The sequence below is a fragment of the Lagenorhynchus albirostris genome, chromosome 3, assembly GCF_949774975.1.
Source record: "Lagenorhynchus albirostris chromosome 3, mLagAlb1.1, whole genome shotgun sequence".
Lineage (NCBI taxonomy): Eukaryota > Metazoa > Chordata > Mammalia > Artiodactyla > Delphinidae > Lagenorhynchus > Lagenorhynchus albirostris.
Genome location: NC_083097.1, coordinates 150250587 through 150264236, shown reverse-complemented (window position 1 = coordinate 150264236; position 13650 = coordinate 150250587). Strand labels below are relative to the sequence as shown.

Here is a 13650-nt window from a genome sequence, read left to right as displayed (position 1 = left end):
AGATTTGCTGATGTGACTCACCCCGCCCAGTGAGAAGGCCGTTGGAAGAAAACTTTCTGCTTCTTTCCTATGTCAGCCATCCAGCGGGTAAGCCACCCGGCTGCACCTGAGGCCGCTCCCCTGCAGAACAGGGTTCCCAGCAACCCCACTCCTAGTTCTGGACCGAAATTATTATTCAGAGTTTGTATCAGGAGGTGGCATCCTTTGGAATTTCAATAGCATCGTCATCTTCTCTATTTTTAGCTTTGCGTTATTAAAAACCTTGTTCTTTCCTGCTACCATCTTTCTTGGAGATTGCACATGATTAAAATACATTTTCATCATAAATGAGAATACGAGGAAAGAACTTGTTCTTGATTGCAATCACACATGATGAATCGATTTCCTGGCCCCTGGAAACGTCACACTTGCCAAACCGACACTGTGACATGCTGGAAATGGCCTGCTTGTCTGTCTTTTCCATTTGGTTTATTGCAGAGAAATAAAAGGACAAGGAAAGGAAAGTCACGACTTCAGGTTCTCCATTTACCCATTTTAAGCTTCACAGCAAGACTGTAATGTAGGTTTTATTGTCTCCATTTTACAGATGAGTACACTGAGGATCGGAGAGGGGAACTGGCTGGTCCCATATGACAAAAACAGCAAGTGACAGAGTTAGGATCTGACTGTTGTTCCTCCCCGGGACAAAAGCCTCCAGAAGGAGTCCCTGCTTTCAGGATGAAGCCCGCACTCCTTCCCTGGGCACTGAAGGGCCCTCACGACCCTGAGATCCTGGTGGCATCTTCCCCAAAGTTCCCTCCTTTGCACACACCATTCAGCCACACTCTCGCTGGTTTCCAGATCTTTCCATGGAAAGGGAAGCCCATTCCGGTACGGAGAAGCCCTAGTTTTCTTCTTGCCCCTTTTCTCCTCCCAGTGAGAAATTTCTACTCCTCTTCCCGGTATCAGTTGAGATGCCACTCTTTAAAGCCCTCACTGATTCCCAGCTCCCTTTCCCTGAGCCAGCTTCGGGTGTGATTGGCCTGTGTCGCAGCACTGATGGCCCCGAGGGCAGGGGCTGGGTCTGGTCTACAATTGTTCTGTGTTCCGCACTGCCCCCCTCCTACCGGGAGTCAGGTGCCCTGTACAATAGTCCCATTCCTACTTGTTGGCATCTTTCCAGCTTCCTGAAGCTGGAGAGATCTTGTCCTTCTCCTGGCTTCCTGCACCACCTTCCCGACCTGGCCTTGGAAATCCAGAGATGCACGTTTCATGGCCGCAGTCTGTTGCCTTGCGCCACCTGTCAGTAGCTCTGGGGATCGGTGGGCTCCAGCCGCGCGATGTTGCAGGCAATGCTGCTCCCTGGCGGCGTCTCTCGGCGCTGCGGATCTCTCCGGCCTGGAGCTCCAAAACCACAGGTTCAGGCCTGTCTATAAGGTAGATACTGTTTCCATCACTTCCAGGAGAGAGATGGAATCAAGGGGAGGGTCAATGATTGGCTCGGTAATCCCAGGGCTTGGGAGCTGAGAGGCTGGGGGGGTCACTCAACGGCCTGAACTTGACGTGTTTCTGATTTTAGAACCAATACAGGTACATTCCAGAAAATCTGAGAAACAGAAAGCTGTAAAGAAAATAAAGATTACCTGTAAATCCAGAGATACCAACTGTTAACCATTGTGGTATATATTCCTCTAATATGTCTTTTTATATATATCAGTGCATATATTATTATAAAATTGGGACTATAACCTACAGGGTTTTTTTTTTTTTTAAGTAGCATTTAATATGTCCTGAGTTCAGAAACAGAAGAAAATCTGTAAAACTAGAAAAGCATAAAGGAGAAAATTTTAAAATCACTTAAAATCCCACCATCCAGAGATAGCCTTTCTTCCCAAATTAGCTTATATTTGTGGCAATCAACTGTTATTTATCCTTCTATCTTGCAAAAATCCAATTCAGAAATTAAAAAATTCTTTTTCCCAAGGGAAAATTTCTTATACTTGGGATTACCCACAATAGTGTACACTTTTTTTTCCTACCTGGCAGTTTCTCACCATCTTCAGGAAATATTCTCCAACCTCCCCCTTCTTTCACTTCCCCCGACCATTCCATTCATATGGTTCCCTCCCAGGAGTAGACAGGTCTCCTGTGAACCCGAGTGTATCCATCTGTGGGATTAATTCTTAGAGGTGAAATTGCTTTAAGGAGGGTACGTGCTTTTATAAGTTTTGAGAGATACACCCAAACTGTCTTGCAGGAACACTGCAGCAATCTGGATGTCTACCAGCAGTCATGAGAGTGCCTGTTTCCCTGTAGGATCACCAACAGTGTTGTCAAACTTCTGGCCCCGGGGATCACATAAATTTAGCTACAATGCGTTGAGTGTACCCTGTGCCAGGCTAAGTGCTGTCCATTTATTAATTCTCATTGAATCCTCCCAATAACCCAATGACGGAAGTGGCATTAACATCATTTTACAGATGAGGAAACAGGTTGAGAGAGATTAGCCTGCCTCAGTTCATAGAACGGAGCTGAACGCGACTCTAGCATTCATCCTAACAACCACCCAGTGGTTCTCAAGTTTGAATGGACTGTGTCAGAGTCACTCAGAGGGCTTGTTAGAAGTTGGCCGGGTCCCACCTTCGAGTTTTTGATTCAGTACGAGAGGGCCTGAGAACATGCATTTCTAGTTCCCAGTGATGCTGATGCTGCTGGACCGGGGACCACACTTTGAAAACCATTGTTCCTATTACTCTAATAGGAGATCCTATCTGGAAATGACCTTGCTGATCTGCCTGTGACCTTGGTTGGGTCCTTATTGGAATTCCGTATGTTCCATAAACCTTTTGTTTGTGTGTGTGTGTGTGGGAACGTGAATACATCTTTTATAATCCTTTGAATCCCCCAAGTTAGGTTGGTGGTAAGTGATTTCACTTCTTCAAGACTGTTTCCCCACTTTTTAAATGGAGATGATGCTCAGAGGAACTGTTGGGGGTATTACAAGGAGTAATGTATGCAGAAATAAAAACATGTTGAAGATTGTAAAATGCTGTACCGAAGCTAGTTCTAATTATTCCTATTGATGGAGAAGCTGTGAAGTACAGTGGAAGACACTGGAGTCTGACAGGCCTGGACTGAGATAGCAGTTGGGCCACCGCATGACATTAGACAAATCAGCCCACATCTCTGAGCCTCAAATTCCTTCTCTTTAAAACTGGGCATATCGTGGTCTCCTTGAGGGTTCAACAAGCCCCTATGTGTATTGTCCCAAGCGCTCCTTCGTCTCCAAAAGCTACAAGGGCAGTGGTGCCCTCCGTGACAGCTGGGCTGGCTCCAGAACAATGGGTACAATTGGATGCTCATTTTGCCTCTCGGTTCCCAAGGATAACATTCATGGCCAGCTCTGGTCCCAGAAACCCTCAGATTCCCCGTTCTTTCCACATCTTGGTGATGACCTCTCCGTGACGCCAAGTGGCTTCCTTTCCACAACTGGAAATCGGAAATGTGAAGACCCTTCTTCAGATTCCCAGAAAGAGCCCAGGATGAACCCGATGACCATATGGGGACCCTTCGCTGGTGCCAGTTGTTCTAGGTGATGGAGCTACGGCCGTGGACAAAACGGAAATCCCTGCCCTCGTAAGCTTGTTGACCCTATGTCCCTAAGAACGTCAACATTGAAGCTGGAAGCCTCCTTGGAATCTGGTGAGGGGTAAATACGCAAATTCACAGAGTATTAGAAGTTGATCTGAAACTGACCCAGTGAAGCTCGGGTCCCTGGGAGCGTCGGAGATGTGGCACAGCCAGAACTTCTCCAGCTGTGATGCATACGGGGATCTCAGGGCTCCTGTTATCTGGCAGATGCTGGCTCAGCAGGTCTGGGCTGGGGCCCAAGAACTTGCATTTCTAACAAACTTGGATGTTGCTGGGCTATGGACCATACTTTGAATATCTAGAGTTTGATACTTTCTAACATCACTAACAGATGTAACCTGATCTTTCTTTGGCTTTTAGTGAAATTCTGAATACACAAGAATACACCAATTTGAAAAACTACTGTTATTGGACTGTTCCAGTTGTTCACACTTTTGGACAGGGCTGTAGATTCAGGTGTCAGACCTTGGCTGCCACTATAGTTTTCAAGCGACCAGGAGCAGCCTTGAACTTGTACTACTTGAAGCCCCAGCCTTCTCATCTGTGAGCAGAGACCTTCCTACCTCTGTCTCATTTAGGCAAAACCTTAACTGTTGGATGTTTTAAAAGGATGGATTCAAGTGTCTCCCCGTGGCCACTTTAATCTGCTACTTTTAGTGAAGTTGTGGGTTATCTCTGGGGAAGCCGCCAAGATTCTGAAATCTTACCGGTGGATTGATATACTGGCATTTTGAATGCACGTCCAGCATCTGTAGACGATTGGCAATCATCCACTGAATGGTTACTCTGTGCCAGGCACTACGTCAACCGCCGTGCTGGAATTATCTTGTTTACAACAACTCTATGAGGTAGATTCAATTATTCTTTCCAAACAATCTAAACTAATAAAACTGAAGGTCACAGAGAATGTCACCAGCCCAGATATGTTTATTTTAAAAGTGGGTACAACCAAGATTGTACCGGCTCTGACTCCTAGGCCCAAGCTCTTGAATATATTTCAATAATTTAAGTGATAAACAGAGGTCCTGTAGCAACACAGAGCAGAGACGTGACCACGGTGGGTAAAATGCTCAGTTCTTTTTTACGTCTCTTAATAAGGCACTCCCCAATCCTGGGTTAAATTTAGATTTTCTCTGTGAACTATGGTAAACGCTAGTTCCACATTAGAATCTGACAAACAATATAAAAGCAAATTGACCTGACCACATGTGTAAGGGTGTCAGTCATCAGGGTCTAAGGCAGAATCTCATTCCCCCTGTGTCATAATGAACGTACCTGGAATTACGCTGTGCGGGGCTGCCGGGGGGTGGGGGTGGGAGCCTCTATGGTGTTCAAGAAGGTGGAAAACTGGTAGCCAGGACTAGAAATATATTTCCTGCTAAAGGCATAATACAAAAATATCTCTTCATCAGGAGTTACTGATGGTACCCAGATATTAAGTTAGAATGAAAGGTACCATTGACTATAACATAAAAACTGCATCATCCTTTACATACAAATAAAAGAGAGAATTTTTTTTCATTCTGAGTTTATTTAACATTTCATCCAGTTGAACTGAAATAATACATCGACTCCAACACTGGCCAGACACTGTGCTAATACTGAAAAAAAGCTGCCAGTTGTTTAATACTTACAGTCATAATTCTTTATATCATGTTGCTAGAAATATTAATAACTATTTACCTTTACAAGCATATTGCACTTCATGTGAACTTTTCTCCAGAAGAGGTATTCCTAAGAGATCAGCAAAGATCGCCAATCTTGGTTCATTTTGTTCCTTTTTATAAACCATGATTCAACTATACAATTCATAGTTCTCTATAAAAGCATCAAAAGTCAGAAGCTTCAACACATGATGTTTAAAAAGACACATCTCCAGGCTCATTATCCCTTTTGTAATGATCCTTTGGCCATCTCATCCTGGTGTGTATTAAAATTTTGGTCAGTTTGTCAATCTTCCAACCAGGCACTCATTAATTTTTCAACGAAGGTTAAGATTTGGACATGGAGCTGCCACCTGACTGGGGGTAAGCATTCTGAGATTAGCTGGGGCGAGTGGGGTAGGCCTCAAGGGCTTTAGTTTCTTGTTAAAAGTGCCCTTTAAGCACCTCGTGGAGCTCTGCCTTGAATTTCCTGCTTTTACGCATTTTTAAAGAGAAGCATCTATGGCCACAAAAGACATCCAAGGCCAGAATGTCATGGGGAAGCTCTTTTGCTCAAATGGCTTAAGACAGGAAATCTAAATGAGAATATTCCGGCAGTATATAAAGGAAGGCTCAGAGTGGCCCAAAACCTTCAGGTCCATTCATCGTTTCAGAGAAAAGAGAAACACAGACACGAGGCACACCATTTTTTCTTTATGAGGAAATTCAGTCTGGTCACAGTGTCAGGAAAAATTTGCCCAAACTAGTTTCTACATTTTTTTCCCACTTATAAGTCTCTGAATTACAGATCGAATCGAGTGGTCTATACTCAGTGAAATGACCACCTCACGTATGCCTTTGAACCTCTACAGAATTGAAACATAATCTATTAACATTAAATATATTATATGTGAAGATACTACAGATGATGTAAACAGTGGTCCATGGGTTCATTATTTTCAAACAGGGTGGAATGTAATATACAACATTCAAGTAAAATTCATTGAGTCATTGATTCACATACACATTATTTCCGTATCTTTCTGAACGCCAAAGAGATCTACGAGGATGACAAGAAAAGACATGTAGGCAGAGGGAACTGTTCTCTCGCTTCTAAAAAAAAAAAAAAACAAACACGCCAGATTCAACCCAGTCATACAGCGTTGGTTTCGAATATACTTCCAAAATTTGACATTTGTGCATTTCCGTTATTTGATTAGTTGATTTAAATGATTGAATATAAAGTCAACAAGTGCAAGGTAAGATTGATATCTTCATAAGAATGTAAAATAGAATAAATTTCAAACTCAACCGAAGAAATCCACCAGCAATACGAAAGCATACAGCTGTTGACAGCAGGGACCTTTCACAATTGTCTATCACTCTGACTTCCGGGAGGTGTATGAAGGAGCTTTTATCCTACAAATGCAAAGAACTCATCATCTACTTCGGGTCGCCTCCAGCCCGAACTGGGCAGGAAAGTAAACTGTCCTTAATATTTACGAGTCATTTTCTTTTACAGTTTAGCTTCAGAGCTTTTGTGTTTTCTCAACTCACTACTGAGCTCTCCTTGATTTGAAACAAGAGTAGGATAAAAATTCAGTATTTTAAACAGATTTCCTTTTCATTGACTGACAGTCAATATACTGAACATCTACTCTATGCCTAGCGGTGCTTTTGAAAACTCTGGGTGAGGGTTGGGATATTGTCTTTGAAAAAACAGTGACTATAAAAGCTACAGGAAGGGTGTTTCTGTAAATTGTACCATGATTCAAATGTAAGGGGAGGCCACCCCAGGTGCTGTGCTATAAGTAGCAGCTTGACTCTAAAAGGCTAATGTGGGTCGTTAAAAGGTATCTGTCACCTGTCGACCAGAACCAGGATATTCCTTACCAACTTGGCTACACCACACTTGTGGTTGGTAGGATCCTCTGAAGATGTTTCTTTCCCTACTTTATAATCCCTTGTTAAAGTACACGCGCCGTATTTCAGGATGGGTCTCTCGGATCCTGGCTTGCAGCTCGGCCTCCAAGCTTGTCACAGACATGGAACTGGGAGAAGGGAGAAACGACAGACAGGGTTATTCCACAGGCGGAGGTGGGAATTAGAAGCTGGAGAGAGGAGAGAGAGGAGCCCCACCCACCCCCCGTGACTGGGACAACAGAGTCCTGTTTGAAAAATGCTTCACGTGCCCAGAAAACGAGTATCCTGTTCCTCTCAGAAAACTGTCACTAAATATCAAAGAAAGGCACCATCAAAACCCAACACTGAGATACGCTTTTTACCTCTCATCTTATTAAAAGCCTTAAAAACCACTTTTGCCAGCAAGGAGGTATGGTGATGACACTCTTAGACCCTGATGGTATTGGAAAACAACCTGTGGTCACGCCACTTCCCAAGGAAAACAACATAAATGTTCACCGTTAATTAAAAAAAGATATATGCACTCAGTGGAATTTTTTAGCACTACAAATTCACTTGCGTTAATCTGCTTTTGTCCATTGTACAGTAAAACATACTTATTCTAAAACTTTCAGAAAATACTAAAATGTATGAGAAAAAACATCTCTTGTTGACCACTGTTAGTGCTTGCTTTATACTTTAAAAATGTACTTGAATGTTTTATATGTGCATATGTATTAAGGATGAAGAAAAACTGTCCAGAAAAACTGTGGACATTTTGTTATTGAAAGCAACTCATTTGCCCCTTTCCTGTTTGCCCATTTCTGTTCCCCTCTAATCTTAAAAGAACCTAATGACAGGGATGAGATCACTAGGCGATTAGCCTAACTCCTGACTTGTGCTGTCCTGAATGCACACCATGCCTTGTCTAACCTGTTGATTCTTTTCCTAGATAAAAAGAAGAATGAAGAAGTAAGCAGTTAAAAAAATGACTAGCTCTCTACCTGCAACGAATATCCCTAAGCAATCCCGCAGGCAGATCATGTGGGCAAGATAACACGTGAAGAGAGTCAGCCAGTCTGCACTCAACGCAACGGAGAATGATGCAGTATCCAACCTCCTGCCTCGATGATTCGCTGAGATTCTTCCCCCTCCATTTTTTTCCCTTTAAAAACTGTCATGGCTGAGCAGAATCATCAGAGCTGGTCTCTGGACACAAGTCCACCATCTCCCCAGACCGCCAGCTTTTATGATTAAAGCACCTTTCCTTTCTACTGACACCTGCCTCTTGAATTATTGGCTTCTGAGCGGCAAGCAGCCGAACCTGGGTCTGGTAACACTATATAATTAGTCTTTTAAAAAGATTTGTTCTTTAATGTAGTTGAGATGTAGTAAACTACGAGGTAGAAAAGGTAGGAGGCCTCTTGCCTTCCAAGATGGCCCACACTCTGTCTATGGAGCGTGCATCTCCCTGAATAAACCTTCTTTCACTTTACTACGTCTTGCTCTTGAATCCTTGCCTGCACAAAGCCAAGAACCCACACGTGGCGGCCATCCCAGGGACTCAGACATGACTTGGGATGTGACCATCCTCTCGCACCCCACTCTCTTTCCTGCAACATCTTTCCTAGCACCCAATGCGGGGCCTCAAAGGCCATAATCTCGATCCGCCTATTGGGCTATGGCTCCCCTCTGAAGGGCGGCTGGGACTTACCCTGAGCCATGTAGATTCAAGTAGCCCGTTAAGGGGCAGCTGACGTCGCCTGCAGGACCTGGCAGAGACCAGTCCTCTGGCCGTGAAGAAGCGCACCGAGGCCAAGGCTTTTCCCCCTCAGTCTTTCTCATTCTCCTATTGCTCTATCTCCGTGGACTTGAAAAGATCCACCCAGACGACCACCAAACATCCAAATTATGACTGCGCGGCAAGTAACTGACAACTTGGTTGGGTCTAAAGATCTCCTGCCAGGGGGCTTATCTGGTGGCGCAGTGGTTGAGAATCTGCCTGCCAATGCAGGGGACACGGGCTCGAGCCCTGGTCTGGGAGGATCCCACATGCTGCGGAGCAACTAGGCCCGTGAGCCACAACTACTAAGCCTGCGCATCTGGAGCCTGTGCTCCGCAACAGGAGAGGCCGCGATAGTGAGAGGCCCGCGCACCGCGATGAAGAGTGGCCCCCGCTTGCTGCAACTAGAGAAAGCCCTCGCAGAGAAACGAAGACCCAGCACAGCCAAAAATAAAATAATAAAATAAATTTTAAAAAAAGGTAGGATATAGATTTATAAACATAGGCAAAAAAAAGAAAAATTATGAATATAGAAAAACACTAGAAAAAAACCACAATGGCTATTTTTTTTCCATATAGTGGGAACTTGGGTAATTTTAAAATCATGTTGCTGATGATAATGATAATGGGTATGACTTAGTACTCAGTTTTGGGGTCCGACGTTATGCATTTTAACCCTTATAAAAACCTGACAAGTCAGGGATTATCCTAATTTTACAGATAAGGAAACTGGAGGTGTCACTGAGATTTGAAGTCAGATCTTTCTCGACCCAAATGCCATGTTCCTAAGTCACCGAGCGCAAGGTCAAGGGCTGAACACACATTCCAAAGCGATATGCTAATGAAATAAACATGTCTTACCTTAAGCCCTGAGATTCTGGGGTTTGTACAATTAAATAGGTGTGAGTGCTCCTCTTTAGGAAATTCATCCGTATTGGGCTTCAACAGAGGTTCTGAAGGTCCCGCCCTCTTCAAGGGGGGCTTAGCTATAGGCATCAAGGTGATAGAAGTTCCCTCTCCTTGAAGTTTAAATCCCCAACTAAGAACAGTGGGGGTCAAAGGCAGAAGTGAAAGACCGGATAAAAGATGGATTTTTCTATCAGGTAGAGGGACCTGATGAAGTTAGTTCTAGAACAGAATACCTCATCCCAAACCCACTGTGAAAGCCTAGGGCATTAAAGGCCATATGTTTGGGGCCTGCTGGCCCACGAAGGATATTACAAGGGCAGGAGTCTGGTAACACAAACCACAGCAAAACAGCAAAATGCTGCTCCTCTGTGCCTTGATGTTAGAATAGAAAAAAGCTGAAGCCTTAGATTTATGGGATGCTGATTTAATGCCTGTCAATACAGTTCTTACATCAAAGGCAGGATTCAAGGGCAGCTTGTGATGAAAGACACGTGCACAATCAAGCTTTTAAGGCAAAAAAAGAAAAAAAAAGAAAAACAGAAAAAAAAAACCCTAAGTAGGAAGAAGGGAAGCAAATATACCAACCACCAAAGCTAAGTGCATATAACTGCTGTCCCTGGGGGTGGAACTTAAATTCGAATATATCTGCATTATAGATGCATTTGCCAATGGATTGGACATCGAGCCATATTTACATTCTTATAAGAGCAAATTGGCACCAGAGTTAACCTGAGTCTTACACAAGAATAAAGAATTTTCAAATGTAACAGTAGCAGGTAGAAAAGAGCTGGGCAAAGAGAATTTTGATATTAGACAGACACGCATTTCATTGCTGCCTCTTATCTCTTCCTTTTAGAGGCTTGGCTTCATTATCTTTTTGAGACTCAACTTTCCTACTAGTGAAATGCACCTGTGTCTTCAACTGGTTTTTAGGATTAAAATGCATGATCACTCTGAAGAGTAACAAATACATACCTTTTCTGAGGAAACAGAGCACAGCACAGAGGTGTAGCAAATACCAAACTTAAAAAAAAAGGAAAAAGATCAGAGCATTTTTGAAATGGTCGACTTTTCAGATTCTTTTTTATTATTTTACTTTGATAACAATCCCCTTTCTTTCTTTCGAGTATTATGCTGCCTCACAAAAATATGTCCTGTTCGTATAATTTTACTACCAAGGACTGCCAAAATATATATATTTTTAAAATCAAAGAGATGAAAGGAGTTTAAAAAAGAATCACACAAATAGCCCCAAATGTTGTTGGTTTCTCTAAAGACAGATTATGTCTAGCTAATGACTGGGACCATAAGTTCCAGATGTTCTGGGATGGTCTCATTTTCGAAACGTGTGTCCCATATTATCCCTCACATTTCATATGCTGTATATTTATCTTAAAAAAAAAGAAATTAATGACATCAAAGTAATTCTACTCACCAGAAGCCAACTAATCCAACTTGAATAGGCGCACTCATCCATGGGAACCTCTGTGTTGAGAAATAAATTATTTTGAGTACTTTTTATACAGGCTCTTAGAAACAATTTCTTCTGCTGGTTAACTGGGACAGGAACCTCGCCACATTACAAGATCCAGCTGGAATGCGATTAGTGAAATGCAGGGGTAACACTGTACCAGCGTTATAGTTAGTCCTGACTTCCCTCTTCGATCTGTTCATGAATGCACAGGCAAAGATTAAGCGGCTTCTCATTTTTCTCCCTTGCACATATAATCTGAGAGATGCCTGGCTATATGGGAGCTGGAGAAATGGTTATCACTTAGCTATAATTTCTCTCCTGGCTGGGGGTCTGTAGAGCGTGGTTCCAAGGCTGGAAGACAAACAAAATTGCAATCAAATCTCTGCCCTACCAGTTCATCCCCACTGTGGGAAAAGGGCACGGTCTCCAACCTTTGGTTCCTTCTCTGCAAAATGAGGATCACGACAGCTTCCTAAAAGCGTGTGAGTGAAGATATGCCAGATAACATTCATAAAGCACCTAGCACCGTGCCTGGAACATAGCAGAAACCCAACAAGTCTCCCCCCTCCTCCTTTGCACCTTTCCTTTCTTGGTTTTAGTTGCTGTCGGTATGGCTAAAACTATTGCTGGCATGACAAATTTTTGCCTGTTACTTTTTTGTTAATGGAAATGAACGAGTTGATTGGTCTTTTAGAGAATAAGTGCTGTTAGATTTTTAGTGTTCAAAAGGGAGTTTTAAAAAAGCATAATATGCAATATAAAGAGCAACGAAATATACAGATTATATAAATAAGGCCACTGAAAGAGCTGCAACCAAGTTGTGAACTGGCTGTAATGAAATCAGCCAACTTAGTTAAGTGTCAACACAAGCTGTTAAAAGATCATGACCCCAAGGAGGCTTGTGTGACAGGCATACCCTGGTCCCCGAGCAGACTCCTCTGGCGAAGAGGTACATCACATGGGTGAACGTGAAGGGAGAGAGGCGTGGACTGGAGAGGAAGGGAGAGATGTCATCAAGCAGAGACAGACCATGGAGCTTGCACAGAGGGGCCCCACCCCTCCAAGGAAAGCAGGAAAAGGAAATATTGTATCTGGGGCAACTGGCTCTGTCTGATGTTGAAGGATTTTCATAAGGAGATGGTAAATCCTCTTCCTAGCACTTCCCAGATGCGTGTCATCTGTGCGGGTACACAGACTTGGTGATGAGAAGGCAAGCTAAGCCCTGAATGAGATCTTGAGGGAAGATGAACCCATGAGAGCCCATCCTCAGGTCAAGTGGACTCTTGAACAGCTGTGTGTAATCTCAACAATGGATGTGTACAAACCAAAGGCTGATGGCGGCTTGTGCAGAGGGTTTTGTTGGAAAGGCTCTCGGTAACGACAAGGATCCTGGAGAATTCTGATCTCTCCCATGAAACCCAACCTGGATGTCATCCCTCCTCCCGACTCCTTCCCAGCATCCCATCCTGCCTCCTTCATCCCTACTTCTTTTTTTTTTTTTCGGTACGCGGGCCTCTCACTGTTGTGGCCTCTCCCATTGCGGAGCACAGGCTCCGGAAGCGCAGGCTCCGGACGCGCAGGCTCAGCGGCCATGGCTCAGGAGCCCAGCCGCTCCGCGGCATGTGGGATCTTCCCGGACCAGGGCACGAACCCGCGTCCCCTGCATCGGCAGGTGGACTCTCAACCACTGCGCCACCAGGGAAGCCCATCCCTACTTCTTAAACAGAAATTAGTCTGAGATTAAATAAGTGAGCTGAGGATGTTTGGTTTTCCCCTAGATAATCACAGAACTCCGTGAGGGAGGGACACACCTTATTTAGCACAGAATTGTGCAAACAGAGGATATTTTAAATGAAAAGTTTAAATGAATTAAAGACAGTAATCACAAGTTTAAAAGATATATATTCAATGAAGTAAGAGCTCAAAAAGTTGATATGAGTAAATTCTTTCTCCTCCCAATGATTTTTCCTCCAACAGCTTTATGAAATACAATAAATTGCACATACTTACTGTGTATGATAAAAGTTCTGATATAAGTATTCAGCTGTGAAGCCATCACCACAATCAAAATAATTAACACAGCCATCATCCTTCATGTTCTCCTTGTTCCTTGTGCCCTTGGCAATTCCACCATCTTCCCTAAACCCTGTACCCATTCCCTGGCAACCTCTGATCTACTTTCTGTCATTATATACTAGGTTATAATTTCTAGGATTTTCTATACAGTATCTACTTTTTTGTGTAATTGTTTTGAGATTCATTCATGCTCTTGTATGTATCCATAGTTCAGGACTTCTTATTGCTGGGTT

At 43.4% G+C, this 13650-nt stretch overlaps 1 protein-coding gene across 5 annotated transcripts in view; it reads right to left on the bottom strand.

Annotated features, from left to right (window-relative positions):
• Nucleotides 1-571: 571 nt before the first annotated feature.
• The window catches only part of SFXN1 (sideroflexin 1), a 52857-nt gene continuing 39778 nt past the window's right edge, over nucleotides 572-13650 (bottom strand). The window contains exons 9-13 of one of the 5 annotated variants that reach the window (XR_009539686.1): nucleotides 11303-11352; nucleotides 10843-10890; nucleotides 7167-7324; nucleotides 4906-5008; nucleotides 572-1600 (exon numbers count right to left, since the gene is read on the bottom strand). Coding sequence is in view for 2 of the 5 variants with exons in the window: in XM_060144219.1 (XP_060000202.1) it covers nucleotides 7262-7324; nucleotides 10843-10890; nucleotides 11303-11352; nucleotides 12258-12330 (234 nt within the window). In the remaining 3 variants the exon portion in view is untranslated. Of the gene's footprint in view, nucleotides 1601-4905; nucleotides 5009-5156; nucleotides 7325-10842; nucleotides 10891-11302; nucleotides 11353-12257; nucleotides 12331-13650 lie in introns of those variants that run through there. The other 4 variants (XR_009539684.1, XR_009539685.1, XM_060144219.1 and 1 more) reach the window with 4 other exon arrangements.